At 57.7% G+C, this 27,711-nt stretch overlaps 3 protein-coding genes across 12 annotated transcripts; 1 reads left to right on the top strand and 2 right to left on the bottom strand.

Moving 5' to 3' along the window:
- Positions 1-41: 41 nt before the first annotated feature.
- On the bottom strand, positions 42-5,191 carry PLSCR3 (phospholipid scramblase 3). 6 transcript variants are annotated; one of them, XM_067715214.1, is made up of 8 exons: positions 4,523-5,191; positions 4,137-4,314; positions 3,627-3,868; positions 3,480-3,522; positions 3,158-3,396; positions 2,728-2,889; positions 939-1,100; positions 42-745 (listed from the first exon to the last, which is right to left on the bottom strand). In XM_067715214.1, the coding sequence occupies exons 2-8, from the start codon at positions 4,141-4,143 to the stop codon at positions 689-691; spliced, it is 912 nt and encodes a 303-aa protein (XP_067571315.1). In that variant the 5' UTR covers positions 4,144-4,314; positions 4,523-5,191; the 3' UTR covers positions 42-688. The 6 variants fall into 6 exon arrangements, with proteins under 6 accessions (XP_067571315.1, XP_067571316.1, XP_067571318.1 ...); XM_067715215.1 differs by having other exon boundaries at positions 4,137-4,318; positions 4,523-4,613; XM_067715217.1 differs by having other exon boundaries at positions 3,221-3,396; positions 4,137-4,580.
- Positions 5,192-10,645: 5,454 nt separating this feature from the next.
- On the bottom strand, positions 10,646-11,777 carry TMEM256 (transmembrane protein 256). The gene is made up of 4 exons (XM_067715229.1): positions 11,638-11,777; positions 11,305-11,336; positions 10,968-11,048; positions 10,646-10,870 (listed from the first exon to the last, which is right to left on the bottom strand). Exons 1-4 carry the CDS (start codon positions 11,720-11,722, stop codon positions 10,727-10,729), a joined length of 342 nt encoding a protein of 113 aa, XP_067571330.1. The 5' UTR covers positions 11,723-11,777; the 3' UTR covers positions 10,646-10,726.
- A 504-nt stretch (positions 11,778-12,281) lies between these two features.
- Positions 12,282-27,612, top strand: NLGN2 (neuroligin 2). Of its 5 annotated transcripts, XM_067715189.1 has the most exons (9): positions 12,282-12,391; positions 12,684-13,262; positions 15,686-16,387; positions 19,881-19,931; positions 22,056-22,205; positions 22,379-22,564; positions 22,687-22,879; positions 23,245-23,841; positions 24,638-27,612. In XM_067715189.1, the coding sequence occupies exons 3-9, from the start codon at positions 15,931-15,933 to the stop codon at positions 25,509-25,511; spliced, it is 2,508 nt and encodes an 835-aa protein (XP_067571290.1). In that variant the 5' UTR covers positions 12,282-12,391; positions 12,684-13,262; positions 15,686-15,930; the 3' UTR covers positions 25,512-27,612. The 5 variants fall into 5 exon arrangements, with proteins under 5 accessions (XP_067571290.1, XP_067571292.1, XP_067571289.1 ...); XM_067715188.1 differs by lacking the exon at positions 12,282-12,391 and having other exon boundaries at positions 12,532-13,262; XM_067715191.1 differs by lacking the exons at positions 12,282-12,391; positions 19,881-19,931 and having other exon boundaries at positions 12,531-13,262.
- The last annotated feature ends 99 nt before the right edge of the window (positions 27,613-27,711 follow it).

Genomic DNA, 27,711 nt, shown 5'->3' with positions numbered 1-27,711 from the left:
CTCTTTCTCCTGCCCTCTCCCACTACATACATCTTCCAATGTCCAAAAAGTTACAAAGTTTATACGAATATAACATACAAAGATGCAGCCTCCTTCCTAAGGAAGGGGTAGGAAGGGGTGGTAAGGCACAGGAAGTTGCAGCAAGCACCAGCTGAGGGAGAGGAAGTCGGCATCGGGGCCCTGGCCCTATAGCTATCGGGGCGGGGGAGGTAGGGATCCCCCTCAGAGCGCCATCATCTGAGGCTGAACTAATTGGCCAAGCTGATGCGGGGAGAGGGTGACCGGGTCAGCCGTCTTCGGTGCTGCTTGACCTTCCCCACCCCAGCCCTGTCATAAAACCCTGCATTCTAAGGCCTCATCTGGAGCAGAGGCCCTGGAGGGGGTTGGGAGAAAGTCAGCAGGGAAAGTTGGAAAGCCGATACGCCCGTGTGCTGAGGGTCTGCTGGAGGCAGTGGTGGGAAGTAGCAGGGGAAGGGCTCTCGTACATACCCTTCCGGAGGGGCTACAGGTGAAGCAGGCCAGGGGAGTAGGGGAGGCATGGGGCACCAAGCCTCCAGCCTCTCAGGCAGCCCTGTCTCTCCCCTGCAGTGCACATGGAGGGAAAGGGGCTGCCTCTGAGGCGGGGCCAGGGCAGGTGACCATCTTGAATTCTGGTTGAGATGATGGTCTCCTCACCCCGAGGTGGCATCTAACTGGTGATGGCAGAGGGCCCAGCGCCTCCTCGCTTCTCGAAGAACATGTAGTCCTGAGGGAAGGGCACGGTCAGCAGGAGATCTGGCTGGGCCAGCCTGGCTCAGGAATCACAACCCAGGTCTGGAACCACAAGCCCCCATAGACTCTGTCCCTAACCCTCTCCTAGCAGGAGACCAAGAAGTGCTCAAAACCTCAGAGTGAGAGCAAAAGGGCAGCGGGGGGCAGGGGCGGGGGCCCCGACTCACAATGAGGAACGTGGCTCCCAGCAGCACAGCCTTCACCCTCACATCCAGGTCCAGTGGGAACTGCAGGCCGAAGTCATCTGCATCGGTGAGGGCTTCTCGGAGCAGCCCACCCCACTGCTTGCTGATGCGGCCCACACTGCGGGATTCATCTGGAGTCTTCACCTGGCAGGAGAGAAGGAAAGAGGGAGGGAGGGAGGACCTGCATGGGGAGGATGTGCCTGATCTCATCGGCATCCAGTCTCACTCCCACAGTCACCACATACGAACTGTGCAGGCTCTACACCTAGCGAGTCCTCCCAAAGCCTTGGGTTTCCATGTGACATCTGGGGAAACTGAGGCACCCGAGGTCACACTGTGAGTACACAGCAAAAATCAGGTTGCAGGCTCAGATCCGTTGTTCTTGAAAGGCCACGTATGACTACTAGACATCAGTGCTGGGAGAAACAGAAGCACAATACAGTCTAATCTCCTTAGGGGATGGCCAGGCACTAGGTTTGTTTTGGTTACCAAAGTCCCTGCCGCCCACGGTTCGTGCAGTTTGTGCCCTGCAGAGTAGCCTGGCCAAGCCGGCAAGGGAGGCTGCTGAATGCCTGGCTGCACTCTACCAGCCGACCAGGCTGCTAGAAGGCCCAAAGGGGTGCCTGTCGTCCTCGCATCTGCAAGGTAGGGAGGACTCTAGCATGGCATGCAAGCCTCATCCAGGGTGGATCCAAGCCCATCTAGTGGGGGGAGGGGACAGCAGAAAGTGGCCTCTGAGGACCAGGATTTCCACTGGCCTCCCTAGGCCCAGCAGCAACAGGCCCTGCCAGTGTGGATGGTAATTCACTGTGACTCCCTGGACTTTTTCCTATGCTCATTCTCCAGTGGCTAGAACTAGAGCGATGTCCTTCCCATCTCCTTCCCGCATGGTCCTACAGCCCTGGGCCGTTTCCTGCAGACCAGTCCCAGGGTGGGTAGGGCCTCTCCCAGCCAGCCCTGCGGTCCCAGTGCAGCCCCAAATGTGGACCATTCATAATTATGTAAAAGGAAGACTGGCCCATTGAGAACCCCACGATCTACATATTCCCAACCAGAGTTCACCCAGTTACCTCTTTCCCAACCAGTTCCCATCACAGAACCTTCCCCCAGCTACCAAGGTGACTCAGTTTTTAAAAGTAACCTAAGATAAGGCACATCATCAGAAGCCTTGGAAAGTCTACTGGGATACACCTGTTGTTTCTCCCTTATCTACACAGATATTCAAGTGCCTCTGTCTTCTAGAAAGTAAGGTGTTTCCCAGGCCTTACTTTGAAATGGTCATCACTTGGGTTCTCCAGGCTCCAGGTTGGTGATTGAAATGCATGGTAAGAAGGATTCCAGGCTGGGGGTGGGTGGGTGGACGTCTGGACTTATCGGTTGGCAGGGCAAGCCACAGGATGTTAACAAGTTAAATTAGTGCTTGCTCCAGGGCTTGGGCTCACGAACTCACACACAGCGGCCATGCGGGCCCAGCCCATGGTACACTCAGTAAGCATCCTTCACCCTAAATCCAGCCTGACCTTAGATTTTTTTTCTCCCTCAACACAGGGCTGCAGGTCACAATCAGCATTGGCCCTTAAGGTGAAACCCTCTTTGCCATATTTTTATAAGACCGTGGGCCATCCTATTTCTGAATAGAGGAAAACTGGAAATGTGGTAGGCACCACAGTGGATTTGGACTGATGAGCTCTTGACCGTCCTGTTGGCCATCCTGCCGCACGGATCATCTCGGTTTCTGAAGGTCCCAGGAATCTCCCCTTATTCCTGATACCTCAAAGTTGGTGTCTGTGCCACAGCCACAGGTCCAGCAGGGCCCCACCACTCGCAGGACGGTCTGGCGGTCAGCGTCTTGGATGGAGAACTTGGGGAGGAAGGGATGCCAGGTCTGTAGAACGTGGCCAATGGTGGTGCCTGGTGGAGCCTGTACTTCCATCTGGAGTGGGCAGCAGACAGGATCACTGCCTAGCCAGGCGCCCTGGCCCAAGCGCTCACCGGTCTAGCTTTATCACCTGTCTCCCCTCACAAGACCTCCCATCCCCTTCACTAGACCACCTGTCATCCCTCTCACTAGACCTCCCATCCCACCTAAGCCCAGCTCCCACAGGAGGCACGCCTCATTTCATGCCTCATCCCGGTCGTGCCCTGGTCATCGGCCTGCCCCCTACCCAAGTTTCTCCCTGGCCCCATCCTTCCCAGCCCACCTCCTGGAGGCCACAGGGACAGCAGCTGCAGCCACAGTGGAGGGGGCGGAGCAGGCGCAGCACCTCTCTGTCCCCGGGGTCCACCAGGCGTACACGCAGGGGCCGGCGGGCGCCACAGCATAGCCGCGCACAGCAGTTGCTCTCCTCTGCCGCCTGACCCAGGGGCTGTCCGGCTCCCGAGCGCAGTTCGTAGCGGTTACAGGTCTCCCAGCCCAGGAGCGCTGCCAAGGGGTGACACACTGAGGCTCGGACACCAGCGCCTGCCCAAGAGCCCACTATTTGCCCCCGTCACGAGGCCCAACATACTCCTCCTTTCACTCACCTTCCACCCGCTCAGCCTTCTGGTGAATCAAGATCTGATCAATCTGGAAAGAGAGTAGGGGAACGCGCAGACATCAGCTGGCCGGCCTAGTCGCCTGGGTCCCCTCCCTGTCACTCCTCCCTCCCTCCCTCCCTCCCTCTCACTCACCTGCGCCAGGAATTCGAGGCCAAAAGGCACCCCTGGCAGTGGCAAAAAGGGGGCAGCTGGTCCCGGGGCCCCAGGGCCGGGCGAGGGGAAGACAGCAAAGCCGGGCGCAGGGGTAGGCACGTGGGCGGGCATTGGTGCCTGCCCCGGCCCGGGCCCAGGATGCAGCGTCGGCTCCGGGTACCCAGCGGTCACAGGGTAGGGAGGTGGGGGCGAAGGGGCGTAGCCTGTGGGGGGCAAGTAGCCTGTGGGGGAACAGGAGTAGGTTAGAAGGGGCCCCCGACCTCATCTCTTTACCCCTTGGCCCATGGGCCGCGAGGCTGCGGGGAAAATGTGGTGGGAAGAGAATGAGAAAGATGGGGCGGGGGAGCAGGGCGGCGGCTTCTCGGGAGGAAGGGAGGGGCCCCACACAGCCAGTCCGAGCACATTCCCGGAGGATGCGTCCGACACCGGGTTCCCAAGTCCGTGGCGGGGGGGCGGATAACGGAGACCCTCGGCCTTGCGACCACTTACCTGCCATGGGAGAAGGGCGAGGGTTCGCGGGATGTCGCTGTCCCGGAGGCTTAGTTCTAGAAGTGGAGGCAAGCTCGGAGACAGCCAGACAGACACAAAGACAGACACAAAGATGGACAGGCAAACGCAGAGCGGCAGCTGCGCCCAGCGCCGGCCCAGGGTCTCTAGGGCGGCGCTTCTGACTCGGGGAGAAACCGAAAGTGTCAGCGGGCAAGGCGGGGGCCCTGGGACCCTGGATTCCCTCAGGGGCCCCAGAACCGCCCCCTCCCTTTGTTCTCCCATTTTCCGCAGAGGCGGCTGTTGGCAGACGGCAGGACAGATGGACCCGCAGTCAGACCGACGGCCCCACCTCAAGGGAGGTCTCCTGACCCGTTCCCCCTGCTCACCTGAAGCCCCTAGAATAGCCCGGGTGCCCAGCACTCTGCAGCTCTCGGGAGCTGGTGGAGGCGGGCCCAGGAGCTGACTCCACCCCCCGACCCGTCCAGGCCCCGCCCCTCCCAGCTGAGCAGAGCGCCTGCGCGGGAAGACTGCCGGCTCTCCTGCGGCGCCGGGACTTCAGGCCACCCGCTTCACGGCTTGGCGGGCGTCCCCGCCCTTTCCGCTCGGATGCAGAAGCCCAGAGATGAAGCTCGCCTGCGAGGGTAGCCGGGTGAGCCCTAGCCCTGCGACTCCCGCCAGGCCTGCGGGCGCAGAGTGGTCAGTGCCCCTTGGTGGGAACGAGGGCCGCTTGCGCGGCTCGGGAGCCCAGGCTCCTCCTCCCGAGGGCGGTTCGGGCCTCGCTGACGCAGCGGAACACCCTGCACACTCACCCATTGGCTTCTAGGACTGACTCCTGGCTCCCCTTCTGCCTCCCTGGGGCAACCTTGCTAGTCTCCTCTCTCTGACGTAGCAGTGACCCACACAGACCCGTTGCAATTATAGTACTTCCTTCGGGCGCCCCCAGCCACACGGGGGATAGACTGCCAGACAGTGTCAGTAACGAATGGGCGTGAGGTGAGGCTCAGGGGGGCCAGAGGAGACAGCGCGGTCCGCAGGAAAGCCTTCTCCCAACAAGAATCGCTTCTTTCGCTTTGTTTGAGTCCTGAGCCCAGGCCCGCAGGTGTGAGGAAGTCCTGCGCCTTGGGGGCCTATAGGCTGAGCGGCAAGAGATGAGTTCAGAGTCCGGCCCACGTGCACAGAGGGCCTTGTGGGAGCTGCGCTTTGGCCCCCAGGGCAGTGGGGAGCCCACTGAAAGATTTTCAGTCAGAGGGAGAAGGTCAGATGTTTTAGGAAAACCATTTAACCTGTATGGTGGAGACCAACAGAGGCCCCCAGGCTGGGTTGGCAGTAGTCTGGGGGAGAGGATGGTTGTGATAGTGTGGACAGAAGTGGCAGATTTTGAAGATATTTAGACAATAATATGGAACTTGTTTCGGAAGTGAGATGTGGAGGTGAGGAGTCCAGGATGACCTCAGGTGCCTGTCTGGTGACCAGGCAGATGGAGGTCTCACCCATCAAGATGCACATGGGGAGAAGCAGGTTTGGCGGCTTCTTTGTCCCTATGTCCATGTTCCTCTGGGCTGGTCCTACAGCTTCAGTCATCATCTTCAAACCCAAATGCTGGACCTCTCCCCTGGTATCCCTTAGTGCCCCAGATTCTACCTGGCCCAAACCACGCGCCAGCCTCCACCAAAACACAGACATACAGAAGTTCAGTTATTCAACAGAGATTTAATGAGCCCCTACTATATGTCAGACAGGTGATAGAAATATTTAGCAGTTTTTAAAAATTCCCAGTCTCCTGGGGTTTACATTTTAGTGGGGAAGAGACAGACAAGGTACTTAAAATACATCAGAAGTCAGACGGTGACAAGTGCTATAAAGAAAAATAGAGCAGGATAAGAAGGACAGAGAATGGTGGACAAGAGTTGCAATTTTATAGGGGGAAGACTAGAAAGTGATGGCTGAGCAAAGACCTAAAGGAGGTCAAGGATTAAGCCAGACTTAAGGCAGACTTCTGGGTGAAGAGTTTTTCAGACAGAGGGAACAAGGGCAGAGGCCCTGAGGTAGAAGTGTGCCTTGTTTGTTCAGTGAACCAAAAGGCCAGTGTGGCTGGAATGGAATGAACGAGGGGGAGGAAAGAGAGATCACAGGAGGCCAGATCACATACAGCCCTGTAGACCACTGGCTTCTACTCTGAGTGAAATGGAAAGTGGGGGAGGGTTTGGCCAGAGAAGAGATATGAGATTTACATACTGAGACAGTGTTCCTCAACCCTGGCTACAAGTTCGAATCATCTGGGGTGCTGTAAAAATACCTCTAGCTGGGCCCCACTTCATAGCAATTACATTAGAATATCTGGGGTGAGGTGCAGACATAGGAACTTTTTGAGAATTCCCCGGTAGATTTTAAATTGCAGCTAAGGCTGAGGGTGACAGTGTTAGAAGGATTTCTCTCTGTCTCTTTCTCAGGCTGCTTTGTCCGGAGTAGGCTGTAGGTAGGCAAGGGCAGAGGGAAGTTCTTTCAGAAAGCTAGATGAGATTTGCAGGGGGCGTGGACCAGCTGCCAGAGTGGTAGCAATGGAGGTGGTGAGAAATGGTCAGTTTCCAGTTATGTATTTGAGCCAACAGGACTTGATGATGGCTTGGATATAGAATGTGAGGAAAAGGGAAGTCAAAGTTGACTCAGGCTTGGCCCAGGAGACCCTTCACTCTTAACTGCTTTGTCATTTCCTGCCTGCCCACTCCATCCTGAGCTCCAGGCACTCCAGTTCTCCTCGACTTGTTACCAGTATAATCTCGTCCGTTTTTCTGGTGAACTATGCATGCTGAAAACCCAGCAAATGCGCCAGTCTTACCAGTCTCCTAAGGCAAACAAGCCCACCTCAGTATCTACTTGTAACACTGAACACATTGTATCAAATTATTTTTTAAAGGGTCTGTCTCCACTGCTGAAATCTGAGTTTCTTGGTATGTACGAGAAGGAAAAAGCTCAGCTTTGGAAACTGGACAGAAGAGAGTTTGAATCACAGCTTCCCCAGGTCCTGGCTGTATGATACAGAAGAAGTTGCTTCACCTCTCTTAGCTGCACTTTCCACTGACTTGCAGGACTGTTGAGAAGACTGGTAACAATGTGCAGCAATAATAGGGACCAATTACCACGTGGTCCTTATTTATCTTGGTTTTCCAAGAGTCTGACCCACAGGGAGGATCAAAGCAAAGGTATTAGGGATATATTACATGGACGGTGGCCATGCCAAATGTCAGGGTTTCCTCCAGCTGGAGGTTCCCTGTGCTCCAGATGCTGCCTGAGATGAAGGGTGGATGGAAATGCAACAAGGGCACTGCACTGGGAAGTAGGAGCCTGGGGATCCAGTGTCGGCTCTGCCACTGGCACTCTGGACCACTCTGGAGGTCCCCCTGAGGCCTTATTTTACTCTATTTTATTTTATTTTGGCCGCACTGTGCGGCTCGTAGGATCTTAGTTCCCCAACCAGGGATTGAACCCAGGCCCACAGCAGTGAACTCGCAGAGCCCTAACCACTGGACTGCCAGGGAATTCCCCTCTTTATTTAATTTTTTTTTAATTATTTGGCTGCACTGGGTCTTGGTTGCGGCACGCAGGACTTTCATCCCAGCATGTGGGATCTTTTTTTCGTTGTGGCCTGTGGGCTCTTTAGTTGCGGCATGTGAACTCTCCGTTGCGCACATGGGGTCTAGTTCCCTGACCAGGGATCAAACCCGGGCCCCCTGCACTGGGAGCGTGGAGTCTTAGCCACTGAACCACCAGGGAAATCCCTCCCCTCATCTTTAAAATGAAGAGATATTGTGATCCTCTACTAATACACCTCAAGTGTATGCCTCCTCCCTGGATATAAATGCTTCAGTGGCTCCCCATTGCCCTCAGAAGGGTCCAACCTCTCAGCACAAGGCATTCCACCATTTGGCCCCGTCTGTCCTCATCTTTCACTACTGACCCTCTCATGATCTTCAAGCCAGCCACCAGCAATTCTTTCTGGTCTTGAAGGCACAGGGCTCTCTTGCCTCCAAGGCTCTTGCCTTGGTCTGGAACACGCCACTCTCCCTCATCACTTAACTCCTGCAGGTCTCCACTGAACACTGTACACTGCAGCTGCTACAGGGTCTGGAGCTTAGCCAGGACTAGGGTCGGAGATAAATTCTGGATTTAGAAATATGCAGATTGTAATTAAAGCTATGGGGCCAAATGAAATTACCTAGAAATCGTCTCACTCAGCTAAACGGTCTGCACTTTTTTGAATGCACACCGTCAGAAAAATTAAGTATGTACCCCTCAGTATACTATACAGATATGCACGTTTATAAAATATACACAAAAATAGAAATTTTAAAAGGTGAAATTAAAATATGTATACCTATGAGTTCTACTTTTTTTTAAATTAAAAATTGGAAACCATTGATTTAAATTGGGTATAGACAAGAAGCCGGCAGAGGAGCCACAGAGATAGGGAAGACCAGGAGAGTGGTGTCAGAGAAGGAACAGGATGTGTTCGAGGACAGTGTGGCCAACTGTGTCAAATGCTGCAGAGGCTGAAGAAGATGAGACTGAAAATCATCCACTGGGTCTGGCAACCAAGAGGTCATAGTGATTCATGGGATCCTTCCAAGGGCATCTATGGGGAAGAGATGGGATAGAAGACTGACCAGAGTGGGTTGCAGAGTAAACTTGAGGCCAGATCTCTCTCCTGAGCTCAGACACCTCCCTGAGCTCCCCAACTACCTGCTTGGTGCCTCCACCTGGATGTCTCCCAGGCATTTCAGAAGCAACATGTCCAAAACTGACCTCCTGATCTGCCTCCCTCTAATCTGCCCCACCCTTCAGTATTTCTCATCTAAGTAACAGCACCTCCATCCAACCCTGTGTGTAAACCAGAAATCTCCCTCTCATTCACCCCTTCTGAATTGAACATTTTTACCACCTCTTCCACCCTCGGCCAAGCCACCGTCACCATCTCACACCTGGACCTCTTTAGTGGCCTCCTGGCTGGTTTCCCTATTGCCATCCTTGCTGTCCTCTGATTGGTTCTCCAGATCTTTTAAACACATAAATCAGATCCTAGCACTCTCTCACTTTAAACCTTTCAATGACTTAACCGTTGCGCTGCAAATAAATTCTAAGCACCTCACCACACCACACGTCAGCCACGCTGCTTTTGCTCTTTCTCCAACACGCCCAATTCTCTCCTGCCTCAGGGATTTCAAACTGCTCCATTTCGGCCTGTTTGCCAGGTATTCTTTCTGCCAAAAACACACTTCCCCTCCACTCTGCGCATGGTTAGTTCCAGCTTCAACAGGACCTCCTCTGCGAGGCCTTCCCATCTAAAGGGGCACACCCTCCACTGCCCCATCGTTCCAGCCCCCCTGTTCTTTTCTTTCAAGCACATAGCATACCTCACAGTGATATATTTGTGTTTAGTTGTTTAAGGTCTGTTTCCTATACCAGATGGGAAACCCCACGAGGGAAACATGGTGTCTGTCTCGTGCATGGTTCAATTTCCTTGTAACATGTGTCTGTCTGACACGTGACCAACACTTGATGAGCACTGGTTTAATAAAAATTGCCCACTAAATACCCTCCAGTTCTCTGCTGTAGGTGCTACTCCAGCCCACCTTGCCACCTTTTCTCATTCCTCTCCTGCCTAAGTCAGAAACTCATCCCACACCGAGGACTTGGGTGGCCCCATACACCTCCCCTCCCACCTCTGTCTCTGTTCACTGTTTCAGCCACACAACAGAGCTCTTTTAAGAATCATCTCAAGCACTGTGAAGCATTTTCTGACCCCCAATACATGATGTTCTGTCCCTGCTTTGAACCCCAAAGTATTTTGTAACTAATGACACCTCATCCCGCCTTGCCTTAACCCTGACTTCTACAGTAAGGGGCTGCTCAAAAAACCGCCTACCCGGATACCAAGGGGGAAAGGGGTGGGGTGGGAGGAATTGGGAGACTGGGATGGACACATATACATTATTGATACTATGTATAAAATAGACAACTGATGGGAACATACTGTAGAGCACAGGGAACCCTACCTAATGCACCATGGTCACCTAAATGGGAGGGAAGTCCAAACGGGAGGGGATATCTGTATGTGTATAGCTGATTAATTTTGTTGTGCAGTGGAGGCTAACACAACATTGTTAAGCAACCATACTCCAATAAAAAATTAAAAAGGAAAGAAAACCCACTACCCTACAGAAATCTAGTATTAATGCTAGTGAGCATCAGAACCACAAGATGAGCTTATTAGAATACAGATTGCCAGGCCCTGAAGAGGGCTTTGGTAAGAATCTGCATTATTTCAAGCATTCTTTATGACTCTAATGTCCACCAGTTTAAGAACCTCACAACAAGTTAACTTGAAGTGAACCCTGACTCTCCACCCAGGCCCAAGTCTCGCTGATTCGGTCTTAGGAAAGGGAAGGAGTTCAAAGGTTGACAATCCCTACCCTTCCTCCTTTAAGAGGTTAAGATGAACAAAGACTCCAAAGTTCTTTATTTGCCTTTCTCTTTTAATCCCCTCCCTGCTCCACTTCTAAAAGGAAGTACCCAGAAATTAAACACAAGGAAGCTCAAAGAGCCAAGGCAAGCCAGCCCAAGAGTAGCAGGCTCCCTCCCACAGGGGCCAAAGTCTGGACGCTGGGGTCTCCACTCAGAGCCTGGTAGTAAAACGTGGTGCAGAATAAGGTAGTTCCAGAAGCTAGCAGTAACCCGGCCTGAAGGAGATACAAGGCGGAACGCAGGCCAGTAAGAACAGGGCAGGCTAGAGGGAGTGGGGGGGGCTTGGTCAGGGTTAGGGGTGGGAGGAATTACCCAGAGGGGCTTTCTGCACAGGGGCACCCCTAACAGGGCCAGGCTGTGTAAGAAGTGGTGTTTGTTGGTCTTGTCAAAGAGCTGTAAGAAAAGGAGAAATGGGGGGACTTCCTAAGCAACGAAGGATCCCGGGGGGACACAACGGACAAGAGTTCGTCCTCCAACCCCACCTCTCAAGTCCCAGCTTGCCCCTCCCTCAGGCACCCAGGCCTCAAGAGTTGCATACCTTGCCGCTACAAAGGCCCGCGCCCCGTCCCTCCCCTACTTCCCTCAGGGACCCCAGACTTTTTGCCCTCATAGGCCCCGAAGCCGAGGAGCCCAAGGGCAGTTACTTCACCTCCTTCCCGTAGGCATCCGGAAACTGGGCTCCTGTGGAAAGGAGAAGCAAAGGTTACCAGTCCTAGCGCCAACCTCGACCGCCCCCACTCCCAAGGGGACCCAGGTGGACGCAGGCGAGAAAGGGCGCCCCCAGTAGGCTTCTAATTGGTGGAAACACGCATTGGGCAGTTCTGGGAACCAACTGGGCCGGGCTGAGGGACTTTAAAAGGTTTAGGGATCCGCAGGTCGTCTGGTCTATGGGAGGGCCGACACTTCCCATAGACTCCGCCTCTGCACCAGACCCTAAAGATCGCCCCCAACACAATCCCAGCTCCGTCCCCAGCCTCCTGACCGTGCGCCCCGTAGGAGGCCAAGCCTAAGGCCCCAGCTCCAGACAAGGCGCCCAGGCGGCGGAAAGCAGCCCCCAGACCAGCCATGGCAGTGGACGGTCACGCGCCGGACGAACACCGCCTGGGCCACCCAAGAGGCCAGCCAATCCCGATCTCCCATGCAAATAAAGTCCACATGTGCCCAATCCGGTCCGTGTTCATTTCAGCGTCCAGGTCCTCACCCGGGTACTTGGGCCTTTGTAAAACCTCTGTTGAGTGGCGAAGACTTCTGGCGGGCGGAGAAACCAGAACCAATTAGGAGCGGAGGAGCGGAGCAGTGGAGGCGGGGCTGGGGGGGCGGGACTAGAGGATTTGCGTCACGGATTGGCCCACTTTCCAAGTTGGTAGCCTCTTTTAACATCTCGCCCCCCCCCACCTCCGGCCAATTTCCAAAGATCCCGGTCCCCTTGCAAAGTTCCGCCCCTTTCCCCACAAGCTCCTCCTTTTCAGCTTTAAACCAGACCCACTCCCAAAAAGAGGCGGCCTCACGGATAGCCAAGCCCCACCCACCACCGTTAAACCCTGCCCACTACCCAAATGGCCCCTCCTCCAGAACCGAAGGCTCCGCCTTCATACGATGTCCCGCCCCTTAGAGTTCACCCCCTCCTTCCTTCCCCACCCCCCGCGCTAACTGCGAGAACCCGGAGGGTGGGAGATAACGGTGTGTATGTGGGGTGTCTCCACCCTGCCCTGCTGGCCTGCTTCGTCCATCCGTCGGTCTGTCCACTCCCGTCCCCTTCCACCTTCTCCAATCCCCCCCACACTCTGGAGGGCGGGCGGGCAGGCGGGTGCGAACGAGGGGTGTGCGCCGCTCTCTCGGCAGGGGGCGGGGGAGGCGGCCGCGCGGTGACGCGCGGGGCTGCTGCGGCTGCTCAGCCGGCGGATCATCACTCTCTGGCTGGGATGGACGCGGGGCGGGCGGGCCCTGGCGCGCGGGGCCAGGAGTCCGGGCCTCCCGGCTGCTGAGCGTTGCCCGAAGCCTACCCCTTACCTCAGCTTTCCCTCCTAGGATCTGTGCCGACCCCCGCCCCGGGGCTCCAGACTCGGCTCCCGCCCTCCTCTGACTCCCCGGACCTCCCCCTCCCGCCCGCCCTCGGGATCGACTAGATCCCTCCCCCTCCCTGAGGATTCCGGCTGGATCCCTGCCCCTGCACCGCGGATCCTGCGCTCCCGGGTTTTGGCCCCCTGGGGATTGCCGTGGACTCCTCCTCCCGTACCCGATCCCTCAGGATCCTCCGCCTATACCGCCTTTTGGTCCCTCGAAGCCAGCCCACGGAGCCAGTGGATTCCCAATCCAGCCCTGTCCCGTTGCCTCCTCCTCCCTCCGCCGTCCCCACTGCGGGGTTCCCTGTTCTTGGGCTCCTCCTGACCCCATCCCCTACCTCTCCTTTCCCCGGGGATCGACTGGATCCCGGCCCCGCCCCCGGGGGCTGGGGCGATCTCCCTCCCCCGCCGGGTGAGGCGCTGCGGGCGGGGGCTGGGCCTGCGGGGCCGCGGGGGCTCAGAGGCCGCCGCCCCCCTCCCGAAGCCCGTCCGCCCCCTACTCAGAGCCCTGGATGGAGGCACCACGGCCCCAGGGCTGAGCCAGGTAGGAGCTAAGCCGGGCCGGGTGGAGGGGGCTGCGTGGCGGTCCATTGGGGTCTCCCTCTCCCCATCTCTCTCCCTGCGCCTGGTTTCCCCCAGCCTGCTCTGTCTGCGTGTCTCCGCCTAGGGATGCTCTCGCCGTGTCTCTGCGTCTCGGTCTCTTTGTCTCTGCCTCTCTCCAGCCCATGAATGATCCTTTGAATGGGCCCACAGACCCCGTGTGTTCCCATCTCCCCCTCCCCCTCCTTCTCCCCTTCCCGGCCAAGCCATTTTCCCCACTGCAGGAAGAAGCGGGGGGGCTATGGCCTGAGCCCCCGTCCCTCAACTCTCCCTGACCGGGGGAGTCAGGCCTGGGCAGGAATGGAGCGAACAAGGCAGAGGGATGGGGGGGGGGGGCAAGATGTGGCAGACAGAGATGAGGAGAGCAGGGGAGAGAAAATGGGGGAGATAGAAATAGGGAAAGAGAGAGAGAAATAGAAGGGGATTGAGAGAGAAATTTGGGGAAGGGATTTGAAGGAGACAGAAAAATGAGAAACACCAAAGAGGAAGGTGTAGAAGAGAGATGAAAGAAGACTGAGGGGCGAGAGACTGAAGGCAAGAGCTGGAGCAAGCTGGAAGAGGCCGTGGAAAGATGCTCTGAGGGAGCGCTATGGAGAGGAGAGAGATGGGGGGGGGTCCAGTGGGAGGGAGGAAGGGAGAGAAGCTGGCAGGGAGGAGGCCAGGGGCCCAAAGTACCTTAAGGGAGGGGGGTGACAGAGGCAGACCTTGTTCGCGGGAGGCGGAGGGGGCGGGTGGGGGAGGGGCGGCAAGGCCATGGAAGCAGAGTCCAGCCTGGCATAGGCAGAGGAGAACCTGGAGGAGCCAGCCCCAAGCCCCCTCCAGGTGATGGGGGAACAGGAGCTTAAGAGGGCCTGAAGAAAGGGAGGGCATGACTGGGTGTGTGTGGTAAGGATTCCTGTGTCCTCATCTCTGGAATAAACTGACACCTGCAGAGAGCCAACCGCGGGCTGGTGCCTGGCTCTGAAAACCCCGCGTCAGCAAACAGCTCTGGCGGCTGTGGGGGGGACGGGGGGGCTTGCTGAGATGACCCGGGTGTCTGCCCTTTCAGTCCGATCTGTTCCCTTGTCCTGCTCCTGCTGCCCTGAGCACCCAGGCATCAAGGCAGCAACTGTGGGGCCTGGCAAGGGGAAGGGGAGGTGAATAGCTGGGATGGGATGAGAAGAGGCCAAGGTTTGTCCCCAGGGCATGGGTCAAAATGCCATGCATAGAAGAAGAGGTGTCTGGGGTTCAAGGCTGTTCAAGACTGTGGGAGGGGAGCCATTGGTGGGTGCGCCTGATTCTCCTTAAAGCCACCTCAGCACCCCTTCTCCCCAGCCAGAGGCCTGGTCACTAGGGCTAGTTCTGACTGGCCAACAAGGGGCAAGAGGCAGCTCTTTTAGGGTTCTCTAGGCCCCTAGTCTCCAGCTCCCCTCAACACATATACTTCTCCCTCTATGCGAAGGCTGGGGGAAACTCTAGCATTCTGACTCATGTCTCTGCTCTCCTCCTCATGCCCTGAATGGACCCCATAACCAACCCAACCCCTACCCGTCTTCCTCCAGACCCCCACCCCCACCCCCACTCCAGGGTTAAAGCTGCAGCCCGTTGCCGAGGTAGCATTGCGGGGCAGCATCCTGTCGCCCGGCAACCGGCTGCAGAATCACGCACCTGTCCCCGGATTTGCCCCTCCAGCATCCCCTCCCCATCCTCTCCCTGCCTCAAGGCACCTTAACTTCTGAGGGGAGAAATGGAGAGGCCCTGGGGTGCAGGGGTCTCCCGCACTACACAAATCCTTCTAGAATGAGATGTTGAAGGGAGGGTAAGGTGCTGGGCTTGTGCAGTCCCAAGAAAGACCCAAGTCTGGCCTGGGGTGGGAGTTCAGTGCCATGAAATTACAGCTCAGGAGTGATTAACACGTATAAACAAACCCACCACTTCCTGCTAATTAATGACTTGGTATTTTTATCTTCTCTTCCTTGTCTGTCTCATCCCTCCCAGGGAGGTGGGAACTGGGACTCCTTAGTCCCTGAGGAGAACATGCCTGGGAGGGATAAACAGCTGGAAGGGGAAGTACTGGGTCTGGGGAGCTGACCCTCCTTCCCCTCTGGTGGTCCTAGACGTTTAACACATCTGGACCTCACCCCAGCCTCAGACTTTTCTATCTGGGTCCCTGCTGAGGGGAGGGGGTGGCTGGGGTGGGGGGGGAGGTGTCAAGGGGCCAGAGGATGGAAGAAGGGGGACAACTTGGTCTGAATTCCGAGTCACTAACCACCTGTCTCTTCTGTTTCCCCATTCCTGTCTGTCTGCCCCGTCCAATTTCCCTTCCCTTCTTGCACCTCTTCTCTGTATTTTTCTGTCCGTCCGTCTGTCTGTCCCTCCTCCCCGCAGGTTGGGCCTGCCTTCACCTTCTCCCACTTCCTTCCCCTTCCCCACCCCTCGCCCCCTCCATGGAGAGGAACAGACCCCTTCTCTGTCCCGTCTAACCCAGGTCCCTCCCCACCCCCCTCCTCCCTCCCTTTCCCCCGCCCCCTCCTCCCTCCTGGGGCGAGGGGGGCCTCCCTCCCTCTCCCCCCCCTTCTCTCTCTCTCCGAGGGGGGGGGTCCCGGGGAGGGAGGGGGGGTCCCCCGATCAGCATGTGGCTCCTGGCGCTGTGTCTGGTGGGGCTGGCGGGGGCTCAGCGGGGGGGAGGGGGTCCCGGCGGCGGCGCCCCGGGCGGCCCGGGCCTGGGTCTTGGCAGCCTCGGGGAGGAGCGCTTCCCAGTGGTGAACACGGCCTACGGGCGAGTGCGCGGCGTGCGGCGCGAGCTCAACAACGAGATCCTGGGCCCGGTCGTGCAGTTCCTGGGCGTGCCCTACGCCACGCCCCCCCTGGGCGCCCGCCGCTTCCAGCCGCCTGAGGCCCCCGCCTCGTGGCCCGGCGTGCGCAACGCCACCACCCTGCCGCCCGCCTGCCCGCAGAACCTGCACGGGGCGCTGCCCGCCATCATGCTACCCGTGTGGTTCACCGACAACCTGGAGGCGGCCGCCACCTACGTGCAGAACCAGAGCGAGGACTGCCTGTACCTCAACCTCTACGTGCCCACCGAGGACGGTAAGGGCGCGGGCACCGGGCCGGGCCCCCGGTGGACACAGCCCACAGACATCCATGCACACCCTCAGGCGCCGGCAGGCCCCGGGCCGGGAGCTGGGCCTTCGCCGGGGCCGTGAGGGGCAGTGCGTCCCTGCGGGCTCTGCGTGCCCTCCCAGGGTGGTACGGGTCCCTGCCAGGCAGTCCCAGGAACGAATCCCACAGTCAGCCCAGAAGCTCTTTGTGCACCCAGAGAGCCGATGGCGAGGGCCGCAGGACTAGGCTGGGCCTACCCACCCCCTGCCCACAGAGGCACACACAGAGGGGACACTGAGGGCGATCAGGTGGTGGAGGCATCCATCATCAGCTGCGTAGACAGCCACTCCGGCTCTGCCCCATCTCCTGCGCCCAGGCCTGGGCTTGTCCCCAGCCACTGCCCACTTGAGCTCCACCTCCACCTCAAGGACAGCAAAGACTCCTTCTCCCCAGGCCAGCATGGGCAGACGTCCTTCTGTCACATGCAGGGCCCCTCACCTGAGCTGAGTGCCTCTTCCCCAGGATGCTCTGTCCCCTGATCGCTATACACTCCTGAAGGATCAGGGAAGCTCCTTGCCAAGGGCCCCTCCGCTCACAGCACAGCCCTCCCATCCCCAACAGAACACCTTCCCCGGAGCTCCGAGCTGGCTCTTCTTGACAATGAACTCTCTAGTTCACTGCGGCAGTGCTCTAGTCCCCAGCAGCAGTTTCCCACTGGACAGTTCCCCCCAGCCAGCCTCCAGCACATCGAGCCCAACCAGTGTCAGTACCTTCCAGCAGCCCATGGCAGAGGGTAATCAGCAGGCCTGCAGCCACCCCGCCAGACCATCCTCACCAAGAGCCCCCACGTTATCCTTCCTCCTCCCCGTGTCACCACTCCGCAACCCCCGACACACACAGAGACCATCCACTCTGATAACACCCGCCACAGGCCATTTTCCAACAACTTTACCTATAGGCTTGGTATCCAGGAACCCCACTGTACACCCTACACACCCAACACCCACACATCATGAACTCAAGTCCCACTACAAGACCAGGAATTTCAAATACTCAACACTCAGGTCAGGTACCCAACCGACCGGCACACTGACCTTGTGCTCTAGAATCCCACATATCAAAATTCCCAGCACCTTCACACAGCACGGACGCCAACACTTCTCTGGAATTGTGTACCCTGTCACCTGTGTAGACCTGTGCTCCTCAGTATCTCTGGGTATAGATCATGTGCCCTAGTAACACCCATACACAGACCTTTACCCCAGTAACCCTGCAGCTGGACCACGTGCTCCAACAGGCTACTCACACCACGGTCCCCTATGTTCTCAACACCTCTCAGACATTGCTTACCCCAGCTCCTGCCTAGAGGTCATCAGTATCATACCTCAGGCTGTGACAGCACAGGTGGCAACCCTACACCCTACTCACAGATCAAGTACTCCAACACCTCGCTCCCTGCACCCGGAGGACATGCCAATCACAGAACACCTCATGCACCTCAACACCATCACTACCCCTCCTCGTATAAGCCACGCCTCCTAGCCACCCATACACACAATGCACGGAAGTTTCTGCCCCAATCCTGTTCAGATTCCAAGCACTCTGATAGACCACTTACCCTAATACATTCCACACATCCTCCCCAATATCCCAACACCCTCTGCCTCAGAGCCGTCCACTCTACCTTCCCTTGCCCTCATGGACCACCTACCTACCCCAGCGCCCTCCTACCAGTGAATTATTCACCCTAGTGCCTCCAATAGGCCACCCATCTCAATGCTCTCCACTCGTGGACTCTCCACCCACATCTTCAGGTAGAAAGCTGTCCCGCCTGCAAAGCCCCGCTCAGTGGGCTATTGTCTCGTCACCCCTCATGTGAAACATTCACCCAGCACTTCCCACTAATGGACTGTCCACCCCAGCACCTTCACACAAACTGCCCACCCTGCCCCCACCCCACCCATGCCCACACCTTCTGTATTTTTAACCATCGCTTATTGCAGACCTGCTTGGGGCCTGACACATTCAGGTGATCTCACTGAATCTTCACACCAGCTCTGAGAGGAAGACATTGACTCAGGCGCGCGCACACACACACACACACACACTCTCATACACACACATCATATTCTCACGCGCACACACGCCCTGCTGACTTCATCCCCATCCCCATCCCTATCCTGTCAGAGAAGAAAAGGCCCTGATCCTAATGGGTCCCCGTGGGGCCATCACCACCAGTTGGGAGAAGCCTTGCGGAGGCTGGCCTCAGCCTTACTGACCCATCCCTCCTCATGCTGGTCCCCAGGCCACCGAGGAGAAATTGATCAGCCTGGGGGAACCCCTCAGGTCTCTGGGTTCCAGCTCTCCCTTGACTAATCTCGCAATCTGAAAGAAGCCTCGAGCCCAACTCTGAGCCCAGTCTGAGGCCTTTCCCTGACCGGGCACACCTTGCACCTCCCCGCGCCTCCTGGCACCTTCTGTGTCGGGCTGGCTCGGGGCACTGTGTTTCCTATTCCCTATTTGTGGACTGAACCCCCAACTGGGGAGGGGGACTTTTGGCATTAGAGCAGGGGTTGGTGGGGGGCTGGCGCCCCTGGTGGGGAGTTCACCATCTGTGGGGGAGGAGAGCAGGCCTGGGTAAGGGATGAGGGTGGGGAGGGGGGTCAGAGGGAAGAGGTGGAGTGGAGGGCAAGACCTGATGACCCCTTTCCCTGCTTCACCCCACAGTAGGGAGATGGGGTGAGAAGTCAGGCTTGTGAGTGCGGATGGAAGAGAAATGCTGGCTGGTGAGAGGCTGGGAGGTGGGCAGGCATCCCTCGCTGACCTCCCCCCTGCCGGCCAGTGGAGAGCTGAGGGCTTCCAGGGGCTGTGAGCTGTGGGGACGGGCTGCCCCACCCCCATCCTACCCTCTGCCCTCCAGATGGGTCCAGAGGGAAGCAGAGTCCTTTCTGCTGGAACCCCTCCTCTCTACAGCCTAGGGGAGTGGGCAGGTGCTTGGCTGGTCCTGAAGAGGGCCTGCGTGAGTGGTGGCGCCCCTCCCCGGGCGGGACGCAGCTGGCCTTGGGCTCCCAGGCTCCCTGGTTGGCTTCCCCTCCCCTCCCACCCACCCCACCTCTAACACCGTTTCATTTCCAGCAATTAGCAAACACTTGGACAAGCCAAATCCTTTCCAGCCAAATCAATATGTCTTAAGACAGGCCTCAGCCCACTCAGGCACCCCACCCCCCCAAAACCAGCCTTTTCTTTGGGGCATGACTTTTTCCGGGGAGGGGAACAAAATTTGGGTTGTAGAAACGTTTTTCTCTTTTCTTGGTTTCTTTTTCTTGAAAACAAATTTTGCTTTTTTTGGCTTATTTTTTCTGCCCTTCACCCTCCCCTTTTCTGCTTTCTCTCCTCCCCTCCCCATCCACCACCTCCCCTCGACCCCCATCTTTCCCCACAAAATTGTCCTTTTTTCTCTGTTTTGTGTTCCCGGTCTTAGGTCCGCTCACAAAAAAACGTGACGAGGCGACGCTCAATCCGCCAGACACAGGTAGATTTAAAAATCCCGCTGCTGCATGTGGTTGCTGATAAGAGGACGTTCTCGGCCCCGCCCCCTAACTAAATGCCCTCACAGCCCTCAAGGCCCCTCAGTCGTTTTCCCAACTAAAAACGAAAAAGAAAAGAAAAGAAAAATTTGTAATAATTGGAAAAAAGAATTACGAAAACTTCAAACGAAATTTGAACAATGTTGGACCCACTAGAAAACCGGCAAGAAAAGCTTAAACATGGTGAAAATAAAGTGCAAAAAGAAATTGGAATGTCAGAAAAAAAACAAAAACCAAAAAAACACCAAAGAATTGGATAAAATGTTTAGTTTGACAGACATTTGGACTGTTTTGAAACTTGTGAAATATAACATTTGAAAAAACAATTTTAATTTGGAGCAAAATAACATTTGAAAAAAACAAATTTAAGTTGGCAAATTGATGACACAGTCGAGACAGCAGAGACCTGCTACAGTTTCCAAAACAAAGCCTGTCCGATGCAGAAAACGCACATTTGAAGCAAATTAAAGAATTTGGACATTTTTGAAAACAGGGCCCAATATCTTGAAGTTTCACCACAAAATTTTGAAAAAGTGCAAAGAACTTTTTTCTTTTTTTCTTTTTTTCCAAAAATGGATCTTTTTCGGTTTCTTGGTTTTTTGGGTTTTTTTTCTTTTCTTGTTGAATCTGCCCCGAGAGCTTCTTGTTTTTTGGTTGTTGTTTTTTTCTTTCTTTCTTCTTTCTTGATCCTGTTTTTTGTTGTTGGTTTTGAATTCTTGTCGCCCCAGCCCCCCTTCCTGCTCCTCCCCTTTCTGACTCCCCCTCCCCCCTCGCTGGGAGTGGAGGTGCTGGGTGGGGAGGAGCGGGGAGGAGTGAGGACATTTAGGACAGGACCTCGGAGGGAAGGAGACCAGCCTGAACTGTTGGAAGGCCACTGGAGGTTCAGGAACAAAGGGAAGAATAGGATTGGGGGAGGACACAGAGAGGGCACTGCCCACCTAGGAGCTCCTGGCCAAAGTCAGGTGGAAGGAGGTGTCATAGAAGGTCCTAAGAGACAGGAGGCAGGAAGCTGTCTGTGGGGGGATGGAGGGGAGTGTCTCAGTGACCTGTTGGTTGACCTTCTGCCAGGAGGGAAGTTCCTAGCGGCATGAGGGAGGCGGACAGAGGCACTGGGGACCAGCTGTGCTGGCGTCACCCCAGGCCTGGATCTTATTTGCCCGAGTGCCCAGGCTGGTCAGAGATTGCAGGTGTCAAGAAAGAGGAGGGCCTGGAGACCAGGGGTGACGCCAGCACAGGCACTGTGGCTGCATCGTGGAGGAGCTGCAGGGGCAGGGACCCCGGCAAGCCCTCTCAGACTCCCACCCTCTTCCAGAATTAGTTACCCCTCAAGGGGCCTTCTACATATGGGAGTGATCATGGGATCCTTTGGGGACATGGCAAGAGAAAGATCCAGAGCTCAGGACTTAGGCCAGTTTGGGGGGTCCGAGACTAGAGCTGCACCCTGGCTTCATTAGGCAGGCTCTTTCCCACCCTGCCGCCTCCTGCCACAGTAATTAGGCTGGGGGTTGCCATGGTAACTGGGGAGGTGACCTAGAAAGGAATTAGGGCGGGGAGGAGACCAAGCCCCCAGGGACCCTAGGGCCTGGCACCCCCTCACCCACAGACCAGGCTACCATGTGGAGCTGAGGCCCACGGCCTGAGTCGAAGGAAACGCCAGGACCCTCCCAGGATCTCTAGCTCCAGTGGCAGCCTTGGGAGCTCGCTCTTCCTAGGAGCAGGAAGGAGATTTGCTGTGTGTGTGTGGGGAGGGGTTCCCCTGGGTCCAGCAGATGCCCTGAGGAGGGCCAGCCCCCAGCCCTGCCTCTGCTAGGCTTCTTGGAAGGTCTGCCAGGCATGGGGAGAAGTGCTGTAGGGCACACCGGCAGGAGGTGGGGAGGGATCTTCTGCCAGGGCTAGCTGGGGAGGGAGGGAGGGGAATCCGGTCTTGCCCCCCAGGGATGGGAGTGACATGTCCCCTGAGCTCAGGGCTGGAACTCAGCAGGCCTGGGAGCTGGGCGGTGCTGCTTCTGGTCTGACTGTGTCCTTGTCCCCCACCCCCCGGCCCACCTACCCGCCCCCTCCCCACGCAGATATCCGGGACTCCGGGAAGAAGCCGGTGATGCTGTTTCTGCATGGCGGCTCCTACATGGAGGGCACCGGGAACATGTTCGATGGCTCTGTCCTGGCCGCCTACGGCAACGTCATTGTAGCCACACTCAACTACCGGCTTGGGGTGCTCGGTGAGGGTGGGCAGCCAACTCTAGGGGCTGGAGTCTGGGAGGAGGGCCTGCCGGCAGGGTTCCTCTAAACCCAGCAGAAGCAGAATGGCTTCTGGGCTGGACTGAGCTGCCCAGAAAGAGGGCAAGGGTGCTGTGACACCCCCAGGAAGCCCCCTTTCTTCCTCTACCCCCAGGTTTTCTCAGCACTGGTGACCAGGCTGCAAAGGGCAACTATGGGCTCCTGGACCAGATCCAGGCCCTGCGCTGGCTCAGTGAGAACATTGCCCACTTTGGGGGCGACCCCGAGCGCATCACCATCTTCGGATCTGGAGCAGGGGCCTCCTGTGTCAACCTTCTGATCCTCTCCCACCATTCGGAAGGTACCAGCCACCTCCTCAGCCTGTCCCTCCTGTCCCCTTTCTCACACCCCCGACCCCACCAGGTCCCCCTTCTCCTCCCTCAGGCTGTTACAGCCCAGCCTAAAGCCTGCCTGTCCCACCAGGGCTGTTCCAGAAGGCCATCGCCCAGAGTGGCACTGCCATCTCTAGCTGGTCTGTCAACTACCAGCCGCTCAAGTACACGCGGCTGCTGGCGGCCAAGGTGGGCTGTGACCGGGAGGACAGCGCCGAGGCCGTGGAGTGTCTGCGCCGGAAGCCTTCTCGGGAGTTGGTGGACCAGGACGTGCAGCCCGCCCGGTATGGGGGTGGGAGAGGGCCAGGTCCAGGCCTCCATTCTCCTTGCTGGTTCCAAGGAGGTTGAGGGTGAGAGGTGCCCGCAGGCCACAGGCATTCCATTTAGCCAGGAGAGGTGGGCTTCAAGGCCCTCCCGGGGCCCTGCCTTCTCCCAGAAGCCTTCCCAAGGCGGAGGTGCCTAAACAGAGCCAGTGTGCACAAGACTCCATGAAGTGCTTGAGGGAGGACTTCCCGAGAGGCCAAGTACCCTGAAGGGCTCAGAATGTTTTAACTAGGGGAGAGGGGTCTTCTGAGCAGAGGACTCAGCAGGCTGTGAGCTGAGAGGAGGCCGGTGAACAGGTGATGCGACCTTGACCCCTTCTCCCCAGCTACCATATCGCCTTTGGGCCCGTGGTGGACGGTGACGTAGTCCCCGATGACCCTGAGATCCTCATGCAGCAGGGAGAATTCCTCAACTACGACATGCTCATCGGTGTCAACCAGGGAGAGGGCCTCAAGTTCGTGGAGGACTCGGCGGAGAGCGAGGACGGCGTGTCCGCCAGCGCCTTCGACTTTACCGTCTCCAACTTTGTGGACAACCTGTATGGCTACCCGGAGGGCAAGGATGTGCTGCGGGAGACCATCAAGTTTATGTACACGGACTGGGCCGACAGGGACAATGGCGAGATGCGGCGCAAGACCCTGCTGGCGCTCTTTACCGACCACCAGTGGGTGGCACCGGCTGTGGCCACCGCCAAGTTGCACGCTGACTACCAGTCCCCTGTCTACTTTTACACCTTCTACCACCACTGCCAGGCTGAGGGCCGGCCCGAGTGGGCAGATGCAGCGCACGGGGATGAGCTGCCCTACGTCTTTGGTGTGCCCATGGTGGGCGCCACCGACCTCTTCCCCTGCAACTTCTCCAAGAATGATGTCATGCTTAGCGCCGTGGTCATGACCTACTGGACCAACTTCGCCAAGACCGGGTGAGGGCCAGAGGGACTGGGTCGGGCATCTCTGCGGGTCAGGGCACACACCCCCTCCATCCTCAGCCCCTTCTCTCCCTCTCCTTCACACGGCCATCATTCCTCCATCAAGGCACTCTTGCCTTCTCGACTCAGACACCTGCCGGACAGCTTTTCTGTGTGTGTTGAAGACTCAGAAGAGTTGGACAGAGCGGACCCTGTCTTTTCTGGGGGGCGGGCTCACTTGGTGCCTTCGGCTCCGTGTCTGTCTCTCCTTCCCTCCCTTGCCCACCCAGCTCTCTCCTTCTCCTCCCAGAGCTCGGCCCGCTGTCTGAGTGCTCCCGTCTGTGTGTCTGTGTGTGAGGGTTTGTGTCTGTCTGTCTATTGCTGTCTCTGCCTCTCTCTCTTGAAATCTATTGATATCTCTGCTTGCTTTGATCTGGTTACTCTGTACTCGCTGGTTTCCCCCTAGCTGTCTCTCATGTCCTTTTGTGTCTCTGTTTCCATATGTCTCTATCTCATTCAGTCTCAGACTCTGCCTCTGTCACTGGTGGTCTATCTCTGCCCTCTCTGCCCCTCTGTCCTCATCTCAGACTGTCTCTGGCAGTCTGGCTTCATCCCTATTTGTCTGTCTGTCCGTCCGTCTCTGGCAGTTTCTCTGTCTCTTCGTGTCCGTCTCTGTCTGTCTTCCCGTCTCCCCAGCTCTCTGCATCTCTGTCCATCTCTCTCTCCATTCCTCCCATAGCACGCCCCCACCCCCGCCTTTCATGGGAGCCTCACCCTTACTCCTCCTTTCCCTGCCCCCCTGTGTCCACAGCGACCCCAACCAGCCGGTGCCACAGGACACCAAGTTTATCCACACCAAGCCCAACCGCTTCGAGGAGGTGGTGTGGAGCAAGTTCAACAGCAAGGAGAAGCAGTACCTGCACATCGGCTTGAAGCCGCGCGTGCGCGACAACTACCGCGCCAACAAGGTGGCCTTCTGGCTGGAGCTCGTGCCGCACCTGCACAACCTGCACACGGAGCTCTTCACCACCACCACGCGCCTCCCTCCCTACGCCACGCGCTGGCCGCCGCGCCCGCCCCCTGGTGCCCCGGGCACTCGCCGCCCGCCGCCTCCGGCCACCCTGCCGCCCGAGCCCGAGCCCGAGCCGGGCCCCCGGGCCTACGACCGCTTCCCCGGGGACTCCCGAGACTACTCCACGGAGCTCAGCGTCACCGTGGCCGTGGGCGCCTCCCTCCTCTTCCTCAACATCCTTGCCTTCGCCGCCCTCTACTACAAGCGGGACCGGCGGCAGGAGCTGCGGTGCAGGCGGCTCAGCCCCCCCGGCGGCTCGGGCTCCGGCGTGCCCGGCGGGGGCCCCCTGCTCCCTGCGGCCGGCCGTGAGCTGCCACCCGAGGAGGAGCTGGTGTCGCTGCAGCTGAAGCGGGGCGGGGGCGTCGGAGCGGACCCTGCGGAGGCCCTGCGCCCCGCCTGCCCGCCCGACTACACCCTGGCCCTGCGCCGGGCGCCGGACGATGTGCCTCTCTTGGCCCCCGGGGCCCTGACCCTGCTGCCCAGCGGCCTGGGGCCACCCCCTCCCCCGCCACCCCCCTCCCTCCATCCCTTTGGGCCCTTCCCCCCACCTCCCCCCACCGCTACCAGCCACAACAACACGCTCCCCCATCCGCACTCCACCACTCGGGTATAGGGGGCGGCTCGGGGAGGCCCCCCTCCCCGGCCCTCCCGGCCCGCTCAGAAGGCAGGGAGGAGGACTTGGCGACAGGCTTTTGTCGTGTGGAGCTGTCACACGTCGAGGAGCTTTAGGTGGACATGGGTTTCCTCGCCGGGATGTGTGCGCTTCTCCCGCGCGGAGTGGCCCGTTCTCTTCTCCGGACCCGGGCCTTTGAACAACTGGGGGGGTGTTTTTTCCCCTCCGTCGTCTGGACACCCGTCTTCGGTGTGTGGAGACGTGGAAGTATTTTCCCACGTGGAGGTGTGCTTTCTCACGAGGGGGTGCGTTTTCCCATGTGCAGGGTGAGGTTTTTTTTTGCCGCCCTGGACACATGTTGGCTCCCTCAAAGAATTTCTGTGGGGATTTGTGCCCCAGAATCCTGTTCCCTCATGCCTTCTCCCACCTCCTCCCTCCTCCCACCCCCTGGAGACCCTGGAAGTGGTGTGTTCACAAACAGCGACCCTTGGCCACCGGACGACGCAGGGTGGTGCCTGGGAAGTAGCGAGGAAATCACAGCCCCCCTGCCCTGCCCCCAGCCCTCCCGCCCCAGCGAAGCATGTGTATCCCCCGTGGCACAAGTGAGGTGAAGCACGGTCTCCCCCGGGCAGGCCTTGCCTTCCACAGATGACAGACACACATTCCCTGCCGCGGGGAAGGGAGGAGATCCTGCATCCCTGTGCTGCCTGGGAACGTGTCTTCCCCTGGGTCCAGGATGCATTTCTGAGTGGAAACATGTTCTTGCATGTGGATGTATGTTTTCCCATGCAGACGGCCCCTTTCTCTCCAGCACATCCCTGCATCTTAGGGCCTCAGGCCCAGCACTTACCTTCTCACAAGGGAGACTTGTGAGAAGGACAAGTGAAAGGACTTCAAACTGACAGAAGCTGAGGGGGAGGGACAAACCCTGAGGAGACGAACAGACCCTAAGCTCTGCCCTTCCTTCCCCTAGAGTTCGGGGGGTGGGGGGCTGCGTGGCACCTGCCACCCACAGAGGCCGTGCATGTTTGACCAAAGCCCTCACCGCGGTCTGAGGGCAGCCCTTCTTCCCTCAGTCCTCAGACCATCTCTCATCCGTGCCAAACTGGTGAGGTGGGTTTGAGGGGCGAAGACCCTCCAAAACGTGCCAAGGATTCCTCAGCCCTGGACCCGGGCAGGTAGGATACAGGAGAGGGGGAGGTGGCAGCTAAAGGGGTCCCGCCTGCGTCCCTCTTCTCGCCATGTCTCATCCCTCCCTCTCTGCCCCTGTTTTCCCTCCCCCCTTCGCCGTCCCCCTCTGAAGACATCCCTTCCTGGTCTCAAGCCAGCTTCTCCCCTCAGCTGCCCACCCCCTCCTTTGACCTGCCCCCTCTCCCCCAGGGCTGAAGGAAAGGAGCAGTGGAGGGGGGAGGGGAGGAGAGCAGGGGAGAAAGGCTTCCCCGGACAGGTTGGGGGAGAGAACGGGGTCAGCTGTACTGAGGAACAGATGGAGGGGACAGTGGGGGACGGCGCTTGGGCAGACACCAGCAGGAAGAATTTGATTTGAAAGGATGTGTGTAAGGTGACTGCCCAAAGAGAAACGGTCTTGGCCTCTGGGGAAAGTAACAATGTCGGGAAGGGTTTCAAGGGACACCAGCCGAGAAGGAGCCAATCCTCGTCTGCTGGCATTTTGTGGGTTCATTAGTGCCAAATTTGAATAGGGGGTGGAGTGCTGTCTTCCACTGACCCCCAAATCCCTGGTCTTGGCTCCCCAGAACTTTGCCTCCTGACTGTCCCTTCTGCCCCCACCTCCACCCATGGAAACTTAGTTCTTTTCCCACCCCTTCCCCTGCCTGGTCTAGCTCCTTTCCAAACAGCCCTGCCTTCTAAATGCTAGGGACCTGGGCCCTGAACCCTGTAGACAGATGCCCCCCAAACTGGGGCATGGGAGGGGGGCTGAGGGATCCCATGATTCAGCCACGGACTCCAATGCCCAGCCCCTGTCCCCAGAACAATTCCTTGACAATCCCATGTCCCCACCCCAACCCTTCGCGGCTCTGTACACATTTTTAAACCTGGCAAAAGATGAAGAGAATATTGTAAATATAAAAGTTTAACTGTTGGTTTTGCCTGCTGTTGTGTTGGGAGGTAGGGGTGGGGCTCTAAAGAAACAAACCCTGGAGAAGTGACTCTGCCAGTGAGGGAGGAGGAGGGGGTCCGA

Source organism: Pseudorca crassidens, chromosome 19 (genome assembly GCF_039906515.1).
Source record: "Pseudorca crassidens isolate mPseCra1 chromosome 19, mPseCra1.hap1, whole genome shotgun sequence".
Classification (NCBI taxonomy): Eukaryota; Metazoa; Chordata; class Mammalia; order Artiodactyla; family Delphinidae; genus Pseudorca; species Pseudorca crassidens.
This window is presented reverse-complemented; position numbering and strand designations above follow the sequence as displayed.